Source organism: Pristiophorus japonicus, chromosome 9 (genome assembly GCF_044704955.1).
Source record: "Pristiophorus japonicus isolate sPriJap1 chromosome 9, sPriJap1.hap1, whole genome shotgun sequence".
NCBI classification, from domain to species: Eukaryota; Metazoa; Chordata; class Chondrichthyes; family Pristiophoridae; genus Pristiophorus; species Pristiophorus japonicus.
This window is the reverse complement of record NC_091985.1, coordinates 161,815,006-161,836,441: the sequence shown is the minus strand read 5'-3', so window position 1 is coordinate 161,836,441 and position 21,436 is coordinate 161,815,006. Positions and strand designations below refer to the sequence as shown.

At 45.5% G+C, this 21,436-nt stretch overlaps 1 protein-coding gene across 3 annotated transcripts in view; it reads left to right on the top strand.

Moving 5' to 3' along the window:
• The window catches only part of LOC139273294 (zinc finger protein ZFP2-like), a 63,530-nt gene extending 43,518 nt beyond the window's left edge, over positions 1–20,012 (top strand). For 2 of the 3 annotated variants that reach the window (XM_070890022.1, XM_070890021.1), the window contains exon 2: positions 13,253–20,012. In XM_070890022.1, the coding sequence (XP_070746123.1) occupies positions 13,277–14,524 (1,248 nt within the window). In that variant the 5' untranslated portion in view covers positions 13,253–13,276 and the 3' untranslated portion in view covers positions 14,525–20,012. Of the gene's footprint in view, positions 1–4,492; positions 4,649–13,252 lie in introns of those variants that run through there. The other variant, XM_070890020.1, reaches the window with a different exon arrangement.
• The last annotated feature ends 1,424 nt before the right edge of the window (positions 20,013–21,436 follow it).

The following is a 21,436-nucleotide window of genomic DNA, read 5'->3' as shown; positions in this document are numbered from 1 at the left end:
AAAATAAGGGGCTGCCCATTTAAAACTGAGATGAGAAATTTCTTCTCTCAGGGTTGTAAATCTGTGGAATTCTCTGCCCCAGAGCAGTGGAGGCTGGGTCATTGAATATAAACCTAAGGCGGAGATAGACAGATTTTTGAGCGAAAATGGAGTAAAGGGTTATGGGGAGCGGGCAGGGAAGTGGAACTGAGTCCATGAACAGATCAGCCTTGATCTTATTGAATGGCGGAGCAGGCTCGAGGGTCCAAATGCCTACTCCTGCTCCTATTAAGTTCTTATGTTCTTCGTACCACTTTCCAGAGCTGCATTCCACACAAGTTCAAACAATTGTTGGTAGTTAGCCAACCATCCTGCAGAATCAGCAGGTTCAGGACTATGTTTATGTTCAAAGTTGAAACCTCCACATACACTAATTGTTTGTCAAAGTGAGGTCTGTCGGTGGATGTGCAGCTGCCTGTAGGTGGGCAGAGAGCCTTCATGTGCAGCCTGGCATGCCTGGTATTCATTTAGTAATCTTCCTTTTCTTCCTCCAAACACGATAGATACAGAATTCTTCTAGGGAAACCTTAACGTTGCTGCGGTGGCATCTTCCTCTGCGTCCTGGCCCAGGGGAAATTCCAGTCATGTGCGGAAAAAGCAGAGATCCAGCGTTGTAGAGCGTCGCCTCTTTTTCCAGCCTGCAACTGGTGTATGGGGCATTAAGTACAGAAAGCCCAGACCCGGTGTATTTGAGTGAGGACAATATCAAACTCAGCAGTGATGCTCTCCACAGCTGGATAACTTTCTGGCACTAAGTGTCAAGGCTCACACACACACGGAGAATGGGGCACTTGTGCAAGGTAATAAGTACTCCAGCAACAGATCAACATCTTCAAGCGAGGAGGGGAGAAAATAACACTTAAAAAAACACGTTGTTGTCTTGCACGAGGAACGCATTGAGCTGTGGTCTACGAGGACACTGGTTCCTGCATATGGGGAGTTCCTGAACTCAGTGCTTCACTGTGAGGGAATGTTAAGCAGAGCCCCTCACTCTTTCTACAGTGAGGGACTGGGAATAGTTAGAATGAGACGGGTTCCTGGGGAGTGTTCCTTGTGACTCTGATTTAATTCAATCATTTGTTAATTTATCACGCAGTAGGCCACAATCACTCACTGTGATGGGCCTTGCCCAGTGTAGGATTCTGCTGCTTTAACTGAGAAGCTTACGGGTTGACCCGTAGGAACGACACAACAACAGGTAGTCTTAGTTCAACTATTTTACTTGATTAATCAACAGTAGGCAAACAATATATACACTTCCTTGGTACAAGTCCAAATGATTAATTAGTTTGGTTGAGCTCTTGTAGAGCTTTGTGTGGGCAATCAACCCATCCGGCTGCAGTCCAGCTCAAGTCTCACAGTCCTTTATATCCCCCGGGTCAGTCATCTGACCGGGCTGATCTCTATCTGTCCTTTATGTATTGTCTTCCAGTTCGTCCACTCTTGGTGCCTCATGCCGTACCAGCCTTTCTTGTAATTAAGGTTTTGACCAAGTCTTAACATGATGTTCCGCTCCTGCCTCAAGGTTTCAAATACAATCATATCTTCTTTTAACAGATGCCCACAGGATTTAGTGTTAGCAAACTCAATCAATAGCAGTGATTCAATGTAAGAGTCATAATCTAGGACACTTTGGAGTTCGAGCTTTTTTATTGAAGAGTCTATGAATTGAATAGGCCTTTGAGGTTCCTTGGCACTTCTCACAAAGAGGAGCATAAGATCTAATCAGCAACTAAAGCCTCCAAGGACAAGCATTTCTCCTTGTTAACTGCAATAGTTTCCACTCACTATGCACAAGGCATACTGGTAGTTTTTTTGGTCAAGTAAACCATACATTTAAATGGAGTCCACATCCTTATTACAAATGCATGATTGTGTACAGTTTCTTCACTCCCTGCACCTCCAGAAAACAGTACGTTATACATAAACTCATTCACCAGGCTGAAAATGCCACTACATTTTTGGAATTAAAAAAAACCTGTTTGTCACATATGACAACATTTATAGTGGTCCAAATCACAAATATTGCTAAAGCTTTATTCTGAAGCTTCAGTTGTATCATTTAAAAAAGAAAATGGAGACTACTAATCATTGATTGACTTGAGTACACGGTCAACAGTTAGAACAAGATGGAGTGAATCATTATTCTGGTGTGTGACACTAAACAGTTTCATTCATTTTTCATTTAATTCATTAATTATTTAAGCTTCTGATGATTGGATGTAATTGTTTAATAAATCAGATTGATAAATGGAAAATGTAGACAGCCAGGATTATTCGAACATCTCCATGCTTTATTACCAAATTGCTATTTACCACTGCTTTTATTTTGGAAAGAGATTGATAAAAATGAATTTGATATATTAGCAATATTTTTCATTTGGATATACATTCATAATTCATACAGTGTAAGCTTGTGGGTTCACAACCCGCTCGAAGTTTCTGCACATAATCTAAACAAACACGTCCGTGCAGTACTGAGGGTGTACTGAATTGTTGGAGGTGCTATCTTTTGGATGAGATGTTAAAACAAGGTCTTGTTCATGGTAAAGATCTATGGCACTATTGGAAGAACAGGAGTTCCCCCCAGCCCCCCAGTGTGCTGACCCCATTCCCCTCTCAACTAACATTCATCCTCTTTTGCCATTTGTGATGCATCTTCCTACATAACAATAGTGACTGCACTTCAAAAAGTAATTAATTGGACAATATAATGCTTTGAGATTTCCTGAACAAGTGAAAAGCACTAAATAAATTCAGAGTTCTTTTTTTCTTATCATCCCTGAAATATTTAGTTTACAAAAATGTATAATTTCCTAATTTTCTTAAAGCACTTGAGATTTGAGGTGTGCAATATTCAGTCATCCACTAAATGGCTAAGACAGTCTTTCAGCTGAGATGCATTTAAACATCGTGCATAAATACTGAAGGGGTACTGTTTAAAATGTTTGAAACTAAGTCATATGCATGGCAAACACGTAAAATGCCTTGTTGTGATATATCGTAAACTAACGGAGGAGGTCATTTGCTGTGAAACAAGAAAGGGCTGGCTTGGTGAAGTACTGTTGCATTGTACATGAGTGTTTCTGGTACATTCAGTAGCACTTGTAAATATTTTATTTTATACACAATGACTCTGCAGGCAAGGTTGGAGACTGCTGCAATGTGCATCTTCCATTATTGCAATTCCTTCACTGATCCATTAAATCACACTGACAGCTTCAAACTACTGCCTCTTCAACTCTCATGTGAGCCAGCGACTGTGTTGGGGGGAGGGCGGGGGGGCGGGGGTGGAGAGCAGCTAAAAGGAAAAAGTACAAATGGTAGAAATTTGAAATAAAAAAAACAGTAAATGCTACAAGCGCACAGAAGAAGAAGAAACACTTGGATTTATATAGCGCCTTTCGCGACCACTGGACTTCTCAAAGCGCTTTACAACCAATGAAGTACTTTTTGGAGTGTATTCACTGTTATAATGTAGGAAACGTGGCAGCCAATCTGCGCACAAGCAAACTCCCACAAACAGCAATGTGATAATGACCAGATAATCTGTTTTTGTGATGTTGATTGAGGGATTAATATTGGCCAGGGCACCGCGGGTAATTCCCCTGCTCTTCTTCAAAATAGTACCATGGGATTTTTTACGTCCATCTGAGAGAGCAGACAGGACCTCGGTTTACCTTTTCATCCGAAAGACGGCACCTCTGACAGTGCAGCACTCCCTCAGCACTGCACTGGGAGTCTCAGCCTAGATTTATGCGCTTAAGTTCCTGGAGTGGGACTTGAACCCACAACCTTCTGACTCAGAGACGAGAGTGCTACCCAGTGAGCCACGACTGACAGCATTTCAGTCAGAGTCTGTAAAGGGGAAAGACAGGTTATGATCTCTTGAGTTCATGTAACTCGTCAATAGAACAGCAGCTGAATTTTGGGCTGAATACTGAATGCCGGAATGGCCCCATGAACATCGCTGGTGTGGAGGAGCAACAAGGTGGAACACGTTCTCTAGGAACAATGGTCTGAATGGGACTAAAGGTGAAGACGAGATTTGTCTGTAGTTTTCTGTACAGTGTGTTCCCAATGCTAGCTGGCAGAGGAAAGGATTATGGGTTCATTTTTTTTGTCTGCATTTTCAACCAGTAGATTTTGTGTAGAGGGACCTTTTAAGAAAAATGAAGAAAGAATCAAATTAGATTGGAATCCAGGCCATAATTCTAGGAGTGGAGGAAAGTATATTTTAGGATGTCAGAATATAGGACAAAACTGTGCTCTTGGGTCGAAAAAGCAGTGTTTAATGTGTGCCTCACATTAAACGGGAGTCTGTATTGGATTACGGTATCAGCAGCCTGTCTGTGAGACCCTGTGGAAATCAGGCACCAGGAGCAGGAACTAATTACTTCCTGGGTTAACGGAAAATAGCAGGGATGAGGGGTCAGCTGAGATACAAAGCAGCCAGGAAGGAAACGTGATGTATGGATTATTCAGGTCAGGAGAGCTGAGATTTCTCCGGGGAGCCAGTGGCTGTGGAGCACGAGTAAGAAAAGGAGAACAAAGAAGGAGACCAACTGAAGAATCGAAGGCTCAGGCGCTTCAAACAGAAGGAGCTGAGGTGAGAGATTGAGTAAGATTAAGAAGTAAAAGGCCAAAGATTGTCAAATAAAAAAGAGCAACAGAAGTCGACACAAGTTAAACTGAGGCTTTAAAATACAACAGTCACACCACATTATGTAACTGGTCAGTAACTCCATAGTCAGGGTCTGATCTAATTCTGGAATATAATCGAGTGTTACCGGGTCGTGGGGGTGAGTAAACCTAATGCACTGGTTTTGATACCACATTTACTGTAAATCCAGTACTCGGGTGCCCATTATGCACACATTCTGACTTAGGCAGCCACCCATTTTATGCAAGTGATCTGATCCCTGAAACGGCAGTATTGTCGGGCTCCTCCCACTTGCAATGTGCAATTCCTGCTCTGCCACAGTTAAGGTAGTTGGAACTGGACAGTGGGTATCTGAGGCCCTAGTATTTAGCTATCCTATGTAGTGCGAGCGGGGCTTAACTGCATTGGGTGTGGTCCTGAGCTCGATGGCACCAGGGAATAGACCTGTTGTAGGGTAGAACTGGGGTGGGGAGTCCTGAATTTCACAGGACTGTGGTGAAACTGCTGGCGTTTGACAACACAGGGAGTGCCCTTTGTTCTGCAACGTTTGTGGAGGGATGCATGTGTTGGGCAGAATTGAAGGGCATGTTGCTCAGCACCCGGCTAGATAGCGAGGTTCGGGGAAATATTCTTGGATGGAGGTGCGACTAGCCTTTGAGCATGATTTAAAATATAGTAGACAAAAAGATCTGGAGTACAACAGGTAGAGAAGACCCAAAAACATGATAGTTGCATAAGCTGAAGGGACAGCACCTCATCTTTCGATCAGACACTTTATAGCCTCTGGACTCAACATCAACAACAACTTCTATTTATATAGTGCCTTTAACGTAGTGAAACATCCCAAGGTGCTTCAGAGTGTTTTAAGACAAAACAAATAAATTTGACACCGAGCCACACAAGAAGAAATTACAGCAGATGCTTGCTCAAAGGTAGGATTATTGCCGGTGCCACGTGCTGGTGAATACAGAAATAGGATAGAGAAGATGAATACTTGGTTGGAGAGATGGTGCAGGTGGGAGGGTTTTAGATTCCTGAGGCAGTGACACTGTTTCTGGGGGAGATGGGACCTACAAGCCGGATGGATTGCACCTCAACAGAGCTGGGACTAGTATCTTCGCGGGAGGGTTTGCTCGTGCTGTTGGGGAGGGTTTAAACTAGCTTGGCAGGGGGATGGGAACTGGAGAATAGATTTAGTGGGGAGCGAAGCAAAGCTGGAATTGGGCAGCAGAGAAGGAGAAGTAGAAAGTGAATTTGGAAGACAGAGGAAACATGGGCTGGAAAATAGACAACAGGGGAGTTTGACAATACTAAATGGTATATACTTCAATGCAAGGAGTATAGGAAATAAGGCAGATGAGCTGAGAGCACAGATTGACACTTGTGAATATGATATAGCTATTACTGAGACACGGCTGAAAGAAGGGCAGGTTTTGCAGCTCATCATTCCTGGTTACAGAGTTTTCACAAAAGAGAGGGGTGATGCAGACTTTGCAATGAGGGAGGAGGAATGTGAAATATTAGACGAGATAAACATAATGAGAGAGGAAGTATTAAGGGGTTTGGCAGCTTTGAAAGTGGATAAATCCCCAGTCCTGGATGAAATGTATCCCAGGCTATTAAGAGAAGCAAAAGAGGAAATAGTAGAAGCTCTGACCATCATTTTCCAATCCTCTCTGGTTATAGGTGCAGTGCAAGAGGACTGCTAATGTGGTACCTTTGTTTAAAAAGGGAGAAAAGGATAGACCAAGTAATTACAGGCCAGTCAGCCTATCCTCGGTGGTGGGAAAATTATTGGAAAAAATCCTGAGGGATAGGATAAATCTCCATTTGGAAAGACATGGATTAATCAAGGACAGTCAGCATGGATTTGTCAAGGAAAGGTCGTGTCTGACTAACTTAATTGAATTTTTTGAGGAGGTAACAAGGAGGGTCGATGGGGGTAGTGCATTTGATGTAGTGTATGTGGATTTTAGCAAGGCTTTTTATAAGGTCCCACATGGCAGACTGGTCACGAAAGTAAAAGCCCATGGGATCCAGGGCAAAGTGGCAAGTTGGATCCAAAATTGGCTCAGAGGCAGGAAGCAAAGGGTAATGGTTGATGGGTGTTTTTGTGACTGGAAGGCTGTTTCCAGTGGAGTTCCACAGGGCTCAGTGCTGGGTCCCTTGCATTTTGTGGTATATATCAATGACTTGGACTTGAATGTTGCGGGTATTATTAAGAAGTTTGCAGATGACACTAAAATAGGCTGTGTGGTTGATAAAGAAGAAGAAAGCTGCGGACTGCAGGAAAATATCAATTTACTGGTCAGGTGGGCAGAACAGTGGCAAATGGAATTCAATCCGGATAAGTGTGAGGTAATGCATTTGGGGAGTTCTAACAAGGCAAGGGAATACACATTAAATGGTACGACACTGAGAAATGTAGAGGAACAAAAGGAGCTTGGAATGTAGGTCCACAGATCCCTGAAGGTAGCAGGCCAGGTAGATAAGGTGGTTAAGAAGGCTATTGGAATACTTGCCTTTATAAGTCAAGACATGGAATACAAGAGCAAGGACGTTATGCTTGAACTGTATAAAACACTGGTTACGCCACAACTGGAGTACAGTATGCAGTTCTGGTCACCACATTACAGGAAATATGTGATTGCACTGGAAAGGGTGCAGAGATTTAAGAGGATGTTGCCTGGATTGGAGAGTTTTGGCTATGAAGAAAGATTGGAGATGCTGGGTCTGTTTTCTTTGGAACAGAGGAGGCTGAAGGGAGACCTGATTGAGATGTATAAAATTATGAGGGGCCTCGATAGAGTGGATAGGAAGGACCTGTTCCCTTGGCAGAGGGGTCAACAACCAGGGGGCATAGATTTAAAGTAATTGAGGAGGAGATATGAGGGGAAATTTCTTCACCCACAGGGTGATGGGGGTCTGGAACTCACTGCCTGAAAGGGTGGTAGAGGCAGAAACCCTCACCACATTTAAAAAGTACTTGGATGCGCACTTAAAGTGCCGTAATCTACAGGGCTACGGATCAAGAACTAGAAAGTGGGATTAGGCTGGATAGCTCTTGGTCGGCCGGCGTGGACATGATGGCCTCCTTCCGTGCTGTAAATTTCTATGATTCTATGATTAATCTCTGCTGCCTTGCACTGTATCACAGACCTGCACTTTTGTTCTTTCCTCCTCTCCCCCCCTTTTCCGACCCCAGCACGCTTAAAATCTGTTACATCGCTAACTTTTTCCAGTTCTGATAAAAGGTGATGTGGTGACCTAGTGTTGTTTAATGTACTGGTGTGATGAGTATCATGTATTATTCCATTACGGGGATGTCAGTATGATCTTTTAAAGATGTCAGTAGCTATGTTAGTAATAAGCCATTGTAATCGCAAGGCGTGATAGGAAGCTGGGACATATGCAAGCTAAAAAATGTTAAAATCATAGTCATCAGCAGGTTAGACATAAACAGGTTTCTAAAACCCTGAAACAAGGGACAATTAAAGATTGGGTAGAGATAAGGGAAAGAAAAGGCGGGAGCTTGAGAGTCAGCGGCAGTTGGTGAGAGGTGGGAGCAGTGTCGGAGCGGCCTATAAAGGCCCAGCGGGAGCTCGAGAGTCAGCGGCAGTTGGTGAGAGGCGGGAGCAGCGTCGGAGCGGCCTATAAAGGCCCAGCGGGAGCTCGAGAGTCAGCGGCAGTTGGCGAGAGGTCGGAGCAGCCTATAAAGGCGGACTTGTGCAGCTACAGAGGGAGAGAAAGCAAAATAGAAGTAGAAAGGAATCAAAAGGTGACGTCACAGCCAATGGGGTAAGTGATTGGCTGGTGATTGGTGAGTAGCTTTTTAAAAAATTTTTTATATCAGTAAGTGAACTGTAACATTGTTATTACCAATTTAAGGGTATCTAAGGGTTAAGGCATGGCAGGAGAGCTCGGTCACGTGATATGCTCCTCCTGTACCATTTGGGAACTCGGGGACACTTCCGGTATCCCTGACGACTACATCTGCGGGAAGTGTGTTCGCCTCGAGCTCCTGATGGTCCGTGTTGCGGAATTGGAGCTGAGGGTGGATTCACTCTGGAGCATCCACGATGCTGAGAATGACGTGAGTATCACGTGTAGTGAGTTGGTCTTACCGCAGGAGAAGGGTCCACAGCCAGCTAGGGAATGGAAGACCAGCAGGAAGAGCAGTGCAAGGAAGGTAGTGCAGGGGTCCCCTGTGGTCATCCCCCTGCAAAACAGATACACTGCTTTGAGTGCTGTTGGGGGGGATGACTCATCAGGGGAGGGCAGCAGCAGCCAAGTTCATGGCACCGTGGCTGGCTCTGCTGCACAGGAGAGCAGGAAAAAGAGTGGGAGTGCGATAGTGATAGGGGATTCAATGGTGAGGGGAATAGATAGGCATTTCTGCGGCCGCAACCGAGACTCCAGGATGGTATGTTGCCTCCCTGGTGCAAGGGTCAAGGATGTCTCGGAGCGGGTGCAGGACATTCTGAAATGGGAGGGAGAACAGCCAGTTGTCGTGGTGCACATTGGTACCAACGACATAGGTAAAAAAAGGGATGAGGTCCTACGAAACAAATTTAAGGAGCTAGGAGCTAAATTAAAAAGTAGGACCTCAAAAGTAGTAATCTCGGGATTGCTACCAGTGCCACGTGCTAGTCAGAGTAGGAATCGCAGGATAGCGCAGATGAATAGGTGGCTTGAGCAGTGGTGCAGCAGGGAGGGATTCAAATTCCTGGGGCATTGGAACCGGTTCTGGGGGAGGTGGGACCAGTACAATCCGGATGGTCTGCACCTGGGCAGGACCGGAACCAATGTCCTAGGGGGAGTGTTTGCTAGTGCTGTTGGGGAGGAGTTAAACTAATATGGCAGGGGGATGGGAACCAATGCAGGGAGACAGAGGGAGACAAAAAGGAGGCAAAAGCAAAAGACAGAAAGGAGATGAGGAGGGGTGGGGGGCAGAGAAACCCGGGGCAAAGAAGAAGAGGGGCCACTGTACAGCAAAATTCTAAAAGGACAAAGGGTGTTAAAAAAACAAGCCTGAAGGCTTTGTGTCTTAATGCAAGAAGTATCCGTAATAAGGTGGATGAATTAACTGTGCAAATAGATGTTAACAAATATGATGTGATTGGGATTACGGAGACGTGGCTCCAGGATGATCAGGGCTGGGAACTCAACATCCAGGGGTATTCAACATTCAGGAAGGATAGAATAAAAGGAAAAGGAGGTGGGGTAGCATTGCTGGTTAAAGAGGAGATTAATGCAATAGTTAGGAAAGACATTAGCTTGGATGATGTGGAATCTATATGGGTAGAGCTGCAGAACACCAAAGGGCAAAAAACTTTAGTGGGAGTTGTGTACAGACCTCCAAACAGTAGTAGTGATGTTGGGGAGGGCATCAAACAGGAAATTAGGGGTGCATGCAATAAAGGTGCAGCAGTTATAATGGGTGACTTTAATATGCACATAGATTGGGCTAGCCAAACTGGAAGCAATACGGTGGAGGAGGATTTCCTGGAGTGCATAAGGGATGGTTTTCTAGACCAATATGTCGAGGAACCAACTAGGGGGGAGGCCATCTTAGACTGGGTGTTGTGTAATGAGAGAGGACTAATTAGCAATCTCATTGTGCGAGGCCCCTTGGGGAAGAGTGACCATAATATGGTGGAATTCTGCATTAGGATGGAGAATGATACAGTTAATTCAGAGACCATGGTCCAGAACTTAAAGAAGGGTAACTTTGAAGGTATGAGGCGTGAATTGGCTAGGATAGATTGGCAAATGATACTTAAGGGGTTGACTGTGGATGGGCAATGGCAGACATTTAGAGACCGCATGGATGAACTACAACAATTGTACATTCCTGTCTGGCGTAAAAATAAAAAAGGGAAGGTGGCTCAACCGTGGCTATCTAGGGAAATCAGGGATAGTATTAAAGCCAAGGAAGTGGCATACAAATTGGCCAGAAATAGCAGCGAACCTGGGGACTGGGAGAAATTTAGAACTCAGCAGAGGAGGACAAAGGGTTTGATTAGGGCAGGGAAAATGGAGTACGAGAAGAAGCTTGCAGGGAACATTAAGGCGGATTGCAAAAGTTTCTATAGGTATGTAAAGAGAAAAAGGTTAGTAAAGACAAACGTAGGTCCCCTGCAGTCAGAATCAGGGGAAGTCATAACGGGGAACAAAGAAATGGCAGACCAATTGAACAAGTACTTTGGTTCAGTATTCACTAAGGAGGACACAAACAACCTTCCGGCTATAAAAGGGGTCAGAGGGTCTAGTAAGGAGGAGGAACTGAGGGAAATCTTTATTAGTCGGGAAATTGTGTTGGGGAAATTGATGGGATTGAAGGCCGATAAATCCCCAGGGCCTGATGGACTGCATCCCAGAATACTTAAGGAGGTGGCCTTGGAAATAGCGGATGCATTGACAGTCATTTTCCAACATTCCATTGACTCTGGATCAGTTCCTATCGAGTGGAGGGTAGCCAATGTAACCCCACTTTTTAAAAAAGGAGGGAGAGAGATAACAGGGAATTATAGACCGGTCAGCCTGACCTCAGTGGTGGGTAAAATGATGGAATCAATTCTTAAGGATGTCATAGCAGCGCATTTGGAAAATGGTGACATGATAGGTCCAAGTCAGCATGGATTTGTGAAAGGGAAATCATGCTTGACAAATCTTCTGGAATTTTTTGAGGATGTTTCCAGTAAAGTGGACAAAGGAGAACCAGTTGATGTGGTATATTTGGACTTTCAGAAGGCTTTCGACAAGGTCCCACACAAGAGATTAATGTGCAAAGTTAAAGCACATGGGATTGGGGGTGGTGTGCTGACGTGGATTGAGAACTGGTTGGCAGACAGGAAGCAAAGAGCAGGCGTAAATGGGTACTTTTCAGAATGGCAGGCAGTGACGAGTGGGGTACCGCAAGGTTCTGTGCTGGGGCCCCAGCTGTTTACATTGTACATTAATGATTTAGACGAGGGGATTAAATGCAGTATCTCCAAATTTGCGGATGACACTAAGTTGGGTGGCAGTGTGAGCTGCGAGGAGGATGCTATGAGGCTGCAGAGCGACTTGGATAGGTTAGGTGAGTGGGCAAACGCATGGCAGATGAAGTATAATGTGGATAAATGTGAGGTTATCCACTTTGGTGGTAAAAACAGAGAGACAGACTATTATCTGAATGGTGACATTAGGAAAAGGGAAGGTGCAACGAGACCTGGGTGTCATGGTACATCACTCATTGAAAGTTGGCATGCAGGTACAACAGGCGGTTAAGAAAGCAAATGGCATGTTGGCCTTCATAGCGAGGGGATTTGAGTACAGGGGCAGGGAGGTGTTGCTACAGTTGTACAGGGCCTTGGTGAGGCCACACCTGGAGTATTGTGTACAGTTTTGGTCTCCTAACTTGAGGAAGGACATTCTTGCTATTGAGGGAGTGCAGCGAAGATTCACCAGACTGATTCCCGGGATGGTGGGACTGACCTATCAAGAAAGACTGGATCAACTGGGCTTGTATTCACTGGAGTTCAGAAGAATGAGAGGGGACCTCATAGAAACGTTTAAAATTCTGACGCGTTTAGACAGGTTAGATGCAGGAAGAATGTTCCCAATGTTGGGGAAGTCCAAAACCAGGGGTCACAGTCTAAGGATAAGGGCTAAGCCATTTAGGACCGAGATGAGGAGAAACTTCTTCACCCAGAGAGTGGTGAACCTGTGGAATTCTCTACCACAGAAAGTAGTTGAGGCCAATTCACTAAATATATTCAAAAGGGAGTTAGATGAAGTCCTTACTACTCGGGGGATCAAGGGGTATGGCGAGAAAGCAGGAAGGGGGTACTGAAGTTTCATGTTCAGCCATGAACTCATTGAATGGCGGTGCGGGCTAGAAGGGCTGAATGGCCTGCTCCTGCACCTAGTTTCTATGTTTCTATAGGCCAAGCTAGTCGAGATAACAGGAGACATCTGTTTAAGACGTGATCATTAGTTAATGGTCAAGCAACTGTCACCCTTATGTGGGCTTGTCTTTGTTAACTATGGAGTTTTACTTCCTCCTGATCATGTATAACTGAGTGGGCACATTATTGGAATTTTAAGAGTCTTCGATGCAGTGAAAGGCTCTCCCCTGCATGCTTGTATTAAAGATTTCTCGTATCACAGTGCACCCATGACTCCCAGTGGTTTATTTCCACAACAAAAGGTCATTGATCTGAAACTTCTGCATCTCTCTCCACAGATGCTGCCTGCCCTGCTGAGCATTTTCTGTTTTTATTTATGATCATTGCAACCTGTGCCTGGGCAGGGTGGAGACTCTACAATTTTCTCTAGTGCTCTTGGGGTGGGGTGGGTGGGGAAGGGGGGAAATCAGAAACTCCCACTTACTATCCAGTGAGCACTGCTGGAAGTGCTTGTGTGATGATGTGAACTGATGCATAGGACATAAGCCAGTGACCCAGCATGCTGACACTCTATGGCGCCTATCCCAGCACTGAGTCAGCACCTTGTAGAGAAGAGGAGAAAATTGGTGGTGAAATAAATGATTGTTTTGTTTTGCAGAAGGAGCAAACTGCAGCGAGCAGAATGGACACTGCTGTTAGAGTCACATCACTGTCCGAAGAACAATTCCACGGAAGTGGCTCAGGAGAAAGTGTTGAGTCTCTGGACAGCCCAACTCAAACCGAAAGCAGTCAGGAAGGAAAACCGTGCTCAATACATCCCGTATATCAGGAAACCGGGGTGACATCATTGGAAGGGAAACCCTTCAGCGGCACTGAGCACTCCGTGGAAAAGAGCATTTGGGAAGGTGCAGGCATTGGAGATTCCTCAATGCAGGAGGTGCCGAGACCTTCAACGTGCGGGGCCGGTAAGGAGCTGAGTACATATCCAGCAGATTGCGTGAAGGGTGAGGATTTCAAGTGCTCCGAATGCGAAAAGACCTTTGCCGAATTGTCTGCCTTCACTGCGCACCAGCGGGCCCACAAGACCGAGAACGCGTTGAAATGCAAAGTGTGCGACAAAGTCTTCATGCACTTGTCCAGCCTGCTGAAGCACCACCGCATCCACACGGGGGAGCGGCCGTTCAAATGTGAGGTGTGCGGCCGGGCCTTCTCGGTGTCCTCCAGCCTGCTGCAACACCAGCGCATCCACACCGGGGAGAAGCCCTTCCAGTGCGACGTGTGCCAGAAGCGCTTCACCGAGTCCTCGTCGCTCCGCACGCACCAGCACATCCACACCGGCGAGAAGCCCTTCAAATGCTCTGAGTGCGGCAAAGGCTACAGCCGCTCCTCGCAGCTGCTGATCCACCAGCTCACCCACACAGAGGAGAAGCCCTTCCAGTGTGCCGTGTGCCTGAAGGGCTTCATTCAGTTCACCCACCTCACCAACCACCAGCGAGTCCACACGGGCGAGAAGCCCTTCCAGTGCCAGCTCTGCCAGAAGCGCTTTGTCTCCTTCTCCTCGCTGGCCTCGCACCAGCATATCCACACCGGCAACAAGCCCTTCAAGTGCGAGCTGTGCGACCGGACCTTCACGCAGTCCTCCAACCTGCTCAAGCACCGGCGCATCCACAGCGGTGAGAAACCCTTCAAGTGCGAGGTGTGCGACAAGACCTTCACCGTGTCCTCCAGCCTCCTCAAGCACCAGCGCATCCACACCGGCGAGAAGCCGTTCAAGTGCGACGACTGCGCCAAATGCTTCATCGACTCCTCCTCGCTGACCCGGCACCAGCGCATCCACACAGGCCAGAAGCCCTTCCGGTGCCAAGTGTGCGGCAAGGTGTTCACACTCTCGTCCAGCCTCCTCAAACACCAGCACATGCACAACCGCTAGACGGGCCTCCCCACCGTGTGACGCCCGCCAGAAACGCCTCACCACACACTTTCCCCTTTTGTTCTTTCTTCCCCTCCCCCTTTCACTGCTTTTTTTTCTCTCCCTAAATTGGCCTGGGTTTTTAATCTGTTTTTTGCCTCTCCCAGGAGATCACATGGCTCCGGTTGGGGTGGAGTGTAGAATGTTTCAGTGTAAGGAGTGTCGCAGTTGTGTGAGGCGGACTGGTTGGGCTGGGTGCTCTTTGCCTTTCCGCCATTGTTCATAGGTTCAAATGTAACCTTCAGGGCTGCTGACCGAGGGCCGTGCAGCTCTTTGTCGGCCGGCGCGGACACGATGGGCCGAAATGGCCTCCTTCTGTGCTGTAAATTTCTATGTATTTCTATGTTTCTATCATAGGCAGTCCCTCGGAATCGAGGAAGACTTGCTTTCACTCTAAAAATGAGTCCTTAGGTGGCTGAACAGTCCAATACGAGAACCACAGTCCCTGTCACAGGTGGGACAGATAGTCGTTGAGGGAAGGTGAGACTGGTTTGCCGCACGCTCTTTCCGCTGCCTGCGCTTGATTTCTGCATGCTCTCGGCGACGAGACTCGAGGTGCTCAGCGCCCTCCCAGATGCACTCCCTCCAGTTAGGGCGGTCTTTGGCCAGGGACTCCCAGGTGTCAGTGGGGATGTTGCACTTTATCAGGGAGGCTTTGAGGGTGTTCTTGTAACGTTTCCTTTGCCCACCTATGGCTCGCTTGCCGTGAAGGAGTTCTGAGTAGAGTGCTTTCCCTACTTCCAAGCGCTCTTCTTAAGAATGTGTTCTTTCTGAACATTCTCCAGTTCTGACGAAGGGTCGCTGACCCGCAACGTTAACTCTACTTCCTCTCTCCACAGATGCTGCCTGACCTGCTGAGATTTCCTGCATTTTTCTGTTTTTTATTCCAGATTCCAGCATCCGCAGAGTTTTGCTTTTGTACGTGTCACCATCTTCTCTCTGGTCATCATCATCATCATAGGCAATTCCTCAGAATCAAGGAAGACTTGCTTCCACTCTTAAAATGAGTCTTTAGATGGCTGAACAGTCCAATATGAGAAACACAGTCCCTGTCACGGGTGGCCAGCATGCTGCGGCAGCACGTCCGCACGGGACGGGAAACCATTCAATTGCTTTGCCTTTTAGGAAGAGATTCAGCACCTCATACAGATGAGCATTCATTCACGTGTGTCTGTCTCAAGTTTTTTCACTGACTTATTCTGGCATCAGTATGTCACCATGAGTGAGAAGTTACTTGTGTACCAGAGAGAGAGTTTCCGTTCCTCAACACTAGTAATATCAGCGCTGTCGGGGCAGAATTGGCTGAACCCGTGCAAAAGGTGGGGGGAGTTTTAAATGTAAGTGCATCACGCCCAAATCCACTCGCGTTCGTGTTTCTCGCCATCTTTTATGCTGACTCAAGATTCAGTTCACCCGGAACAGGCCCCGCCCACAAAACTGCCCAGGTCGAAATACACCAAAACAGTAGTAGTGAGGTTGGGACTGGCACCAAACAAGAAATGAGGGATGCATGCAATAAAGGTACAGCAGTTATCATGGGCGACTTTAATCTACATATAGATTGGGCTAACCAAACTGGTAGCAATACGGTGGAGGAGGATTTCCTGTTGTGTATTAGGGATGGTTTTCTAGACCAATATGTCAAGGAACCAACTAGAGAGCTGGCCATCCTAGACTTGCTGTTGTGTAATGAGAGAGGACTAATGAGCAATCTTGTGCGAGGCTCCTTGGGGAAGAATGCCCATAATATGATAGAATTCTTTATTGAGATGGAGAGTGACACAGTTAATTCAGAGACTAGGGTCCTGAACTTAAGGAAAGGTAACTTCGATGGTATGAGATGTGAATTGGCTAGGATAGACTGGTGGCAAATGATACTTAAAGGATTGATGGTGGATAGGCAATGGCAGACAATTATAGATCACATGGATGAACTTCAACAATTGTACATCGCTGTCTGGAGTAAAACTAAAACGGGGAAGGTGGCTCAACTGTGGCTAACAAGGGAAATTAGGGATAGTGTTAAATCCAAGGAAGAGGCATATAAATTGGCCAGAAAAAGCAGCAAACCTGAGGACTGGGAGAAATTTAGAATTCAGCAGAAGAGGACAAAGGGTTTAATTAGGAGAGGGAAACTTTAGAGTATCAGAGGAAGCTTGCAGGGAACATAAACACTGACTGCAAAAGCTTCTATAGATATGTGAAGAGAAAAAGATTAGTGAAGACAAACTTAGGTCCCTTGCAGTCAGAATCAGGTGAATTTATAATGGGGAGCAAAGAAATGGCAGACCAGTTGAACAAATTCTTTGGTTCTGTCTTCACTAAGGAAGATACGAATAACCTCCTGGAAATACTAGAGGACCGAGGGTCTAGCAAGAAGGAGGAACTGAAGAAAATCCTTATTAGTCGGGAAATTGATGGGATTGAAGTCCGATAAATCCACAAGGCCTGATAGGCTGCATCCCAGAGTACTTAAAGAAGTGGCCCTAGAAATAGTCGTGCATTGGTCATTTTCCAACATTCTGTAGACTCTGGATCAGTTCCTAAGGACTGGAGGTAGCTAATGTAACACCACTTTTTAAAAAAGGAGGGAATGAGAAAACAGGGAATTATAGACCGGTTAGCCTGACATCTGTGTTGGGGAAAATGTTGGAATCAATTGTTAAAGATGAAATAGCAGAGCATTTGGAAAGCAGTGACAGGATGGGTCCAAGTCAGCATGGATTTATGAAAGGGAAATCGTGCTTGACAAACCTTCTAGAATTTTTTGAGGATGGAACTAGAGAGTGGAAAAGGGAGAACCAGTGGATGTGGTGTATTCGGACTTTCAAAAGGCTTTTGACAAGGTCCCACACAAGAGATAAGTGTGCAAAATTAAAGCACATGGTATTGGGGTAATGTATTGACGTGGATCGAGAACTGGTTGGCAGACAGGAAGCAGAGAGTCGGAATAAACGGGTCCTTTTCAGAATGGCAGGCAGTGACTAGTGGGGTGCCGCAGGGTTCAGCGCTGGGACCCCAGCTATTTACAATATACATTAATGATTTAGATGAAGGAATTGAATGTAATATCTCCCAAGTTTGCAGATGACACTAAGCTGGGTGGTGGTGTGAGCTGTGAGGAGGATGCTAAGAGCTGCAGGGTGACTTGGACAGGTTAGGTGAGTGGGCAAATGTATGGCAGATGCAGTATAATGTGGATAAATGTGAGGTTATCCACTTTGGTGGCAAAAACATGAAGGCAGAATATTATCTGAATGGTGACAGATTAGGGAAAGGGGAGGTGCATCAGTCATTGAAAGTTGGCAAGCAGGTACAGCATGCGGTGAAGAAGGCAAATGGCATGTTGGCCTTCATAGCTAGGGGATTTGAGTATAGGAGCAGGGAGGTCTTACTGCAGTTGTACAGGGTCTTGGTGAGGCCACACCTCGAATATTGTGTTCAGTTTTGGTCTCCTAATCTGAGGAAGGACATTGTTACTATTGAGGGAGTGCAGTGAAGGTTCACTAGACTGATTCCCGGGTTGGCAGGACTGACATATGAGGATCGACTGGGCCTGTATTCACTGGAATTTAGAAAAATGAGAGGGGCTCTCATAGAAACATAAAATTCTGACGGGATTGGACAGGTTAGAGGCAGGAAGAATATTCCCGATGCTGGGGAAGTCCAGAACCAGGGCTCACAGTCTAAGGATGAGGGGTAAGCCATTTAGGACCGAGATGAGGAGAAACTTCTTCACTCAGAGAGTTGTTAATCTCTGGAATTCTCGACCGCAGAAAGTTGTTGAGGCCAGTTCGTTAGATATATTCAAAAGGGAGTTAGATATGGCCCTTACGGCTAAAGGGATCAAGGGGTATGGAGAGAAAGCAGGAAAGGGGTACTGAGGTTGAATAATCAGCCATGATCATATTGAATGGTGGTGCAGGCTCAAAGGGCCGAATGGCCTAGTCCTGCACCTAATTCCTATATTTCTATAGAAAGACTTGCATTTATATCGTGTCTTTCACGACCTCCGGACGCCCCAAAGCGCTTTGTAGCCAATGAAGTACTTTTGGAATGTAGTCACTGTTGTAATGTAGGAAACCCAGCAGCCAATTTGCGCACAGCAAGCTCCCACAAACAGCAATGTGATAATGACCAGATAATCTGTTTTAGGGATGATTGAAATTGCGAGGTTAGGCCGATGGCGCTGGTCTGAGAATGTTCTTCAAATTCTGCTTATTTTCTTAGGCATGTTTTTTAATATCAAATTATTAAATTTACTAAGAAACTAACTGGTGTACACCAATGAAACTATTAAATGGTTCAATGTAGTGTTTTGTCATTTCCAGTCGATTTAAATCCGGTTTCTCAGAGGTGGAGGACTGAACACCCTTATTAAAAATGCTTATTTTTGCTGATAAACCCATTTTCAGCTGTATTACGAAAACTAACAGTTTACCATTCTTAAATACATCAAGGAGTACTTCTTAATGGAAAGAAGAAAAATACGTTCTATTTTACTGCCCCATTGCGCTGGTTCATGTTAGGTTTTAAGTGTGTGCTTATATAAATTAATTTTAACTTGAACTGTAACCTAAGTAGTGCAATTCCAAGTGCATTCTGGGTGCACTTTCCTGACTGCTCTATCCCACCAGCTGTTTGCTAAAGCCTTCAATCAGTCCACCCACTATAGTATCCATAAAGGTGAGGAACCTTCCTGTCTCATCTACCAGAATCACTAAAGAAAGACTTGCATTTATATAGCCCCTTTCATGACCTTGGGACATCCCAAAGTGCTTTGAAGTGTCATCACTGCTGTAATGAAGGAAACACGGCAGTCAATCTTCGCACAACAAGCTCCCACAAGCAACAATGAAATAACTGACGATCATCTGTTTTAGGTGTCAGTTGAAGGATAAATGTTCGCCCAGGAAAATCCCAGCTTCTAGGGCTGGGCTCCTCATCCCCTTCTCTGCCCTCAGACCCATGCCCTTCTCTACAACAAGCTAGCATTTCAACACTGGCAAGAAGTGTTTTAAGTGGCACATCTGTGACCAGTCCTTCATCCACAACTTGCCAGCCACCAGCATATCTGTTGAATTGCTGAATTTGCAAGAGAAGATTTAGCAATTCCTCGAAGCGTGCAAGATATTTGAGCACAGTTGATCTTGCTGACTCCCGACTATACCTTGCATATGGGAACTGTTGGAATTGTGCTCCAGCACAGTCTGTGCCCTGGAGGAGGTAAACCAGAAACTCCAGCAAACTGAACTTTGAACAAAGGGACAATGTGAGCATCGTGTTGTGTGAAGAAGCAGATGGCACCACAAGCGCTTGGGAGTCTGCTCTGGTACTGATGCATGTCTAGTTCCTGCAGCATCTGCTTGTTAGAAGCAGAAAGTGTAAATTCTGACTGGATTAAACCAAGTGTGAACGGCTATTAATTAATAAAGCTATTGTAATCATGTCTGGTAGGAATAGTGTTTCTCTTTCTTGCTGATCAGCTTTTGAATGTGACAGATTATTAAAGGAACTAAGAGGAGATTTTAAGAACATAAGAAATAGGAGCAGGAGTAGGCCACCTGGCCCCTCGAGCCTGCTCCGCCATTCAATAAGATCATGGCTGATCTGATCATGGACTCAGCTCTATGCTCCCCTTAACCCTTTTTTCCCTTATCGCTCAAAAATCTGTCTCACTGCCTTAAATATATTCAATGACCCAGCCTCCACAGCTCTCTGAGGCAGAGAATTCCATAGTTACAACCCTCAGAGAAGAAATTCCTCCTCATCTCAGTTTTAAATGGGTGGCCCCGTATTCTGAGACTATGTCCCCTAGTTTTAGTTTCCCCTATGAGTGGAAATATCCTCTCTGCATCCACCTTGTCGAGCCCCCTCATTATCTTATATATTTCGATAAGATCACCTCTCATTCTTCTGAACTCCAATGAGTATAGGCCCAACCTACTCAACTTATCTTCATTAGTCAACCCCCTCATCTCCAGAATCAATGTAGTGAACCTTCTCTGAACAGCTTCCTTAAATACGGAGACCAAAATTGTACGCAGTACTTCAGGTGTGGCCTCACCAGTGCTGTGTTTAAAAATTTCTCAATCCTCTGGCCTCCCACTAATCTTGGCAACACTGGGGTAGAAATTCCGATGTCCCGGGCCCGTACGAAGTTTCTACGGACCCGGGAAGGCATTGGAAAAGCCAGTTTTCAGCGTGCAATGCACATGCGCTGAAGCCCAGCTTTTCAGATCTGCTGGAGCTTGACAGATCATAGCCAGATCGGGAGCGAGGACATTTGCACGGGCAAGATTGCGATATTTACCTATATCTTGCCCAGCAAATGTCCTCAAAAATCTTACACCTGATAAAAGCAGGCACATAGCCTACTTTTACAGGCGCAAATGTTTTAAAACACACACAGACATATTAAAATAAAGTTATGAAAACATTTTATGTTTAAAGCCCTCCCCACTGCAGTAAGTTTATTCTAAGGCATAATTAAAAAAACTTTTTTAAAAATTGGGAACATTTTTTTAATGACGTTTATAACTTTAATTTAAATGAATCTTAAATATATAGTGTATATTTTTTATTAGTGTTTGGGGGGGGGGGGATTCTCATTCATAATAATGGAACTCCAACTTACGGAGTTCCCATTATTATGAATGAGAAAATACAGTACCTTGATTGGCTGGCCAGAGCCTTGTGACCATAGCTCCAGTTTACGGATGTCCCTACAAGCACGCGCTGCGACGCGCAGGGAGAGAAGGTCTGTGGACCGGGATCTCGAGCGGGAGCAGCAGCTTCAGGTAGGTGTGCATTTTTTCTCTAAAATCTAGTCGAACACCCGCGGGAAGGAGAAAGCGGAATTTCTGGGCCATT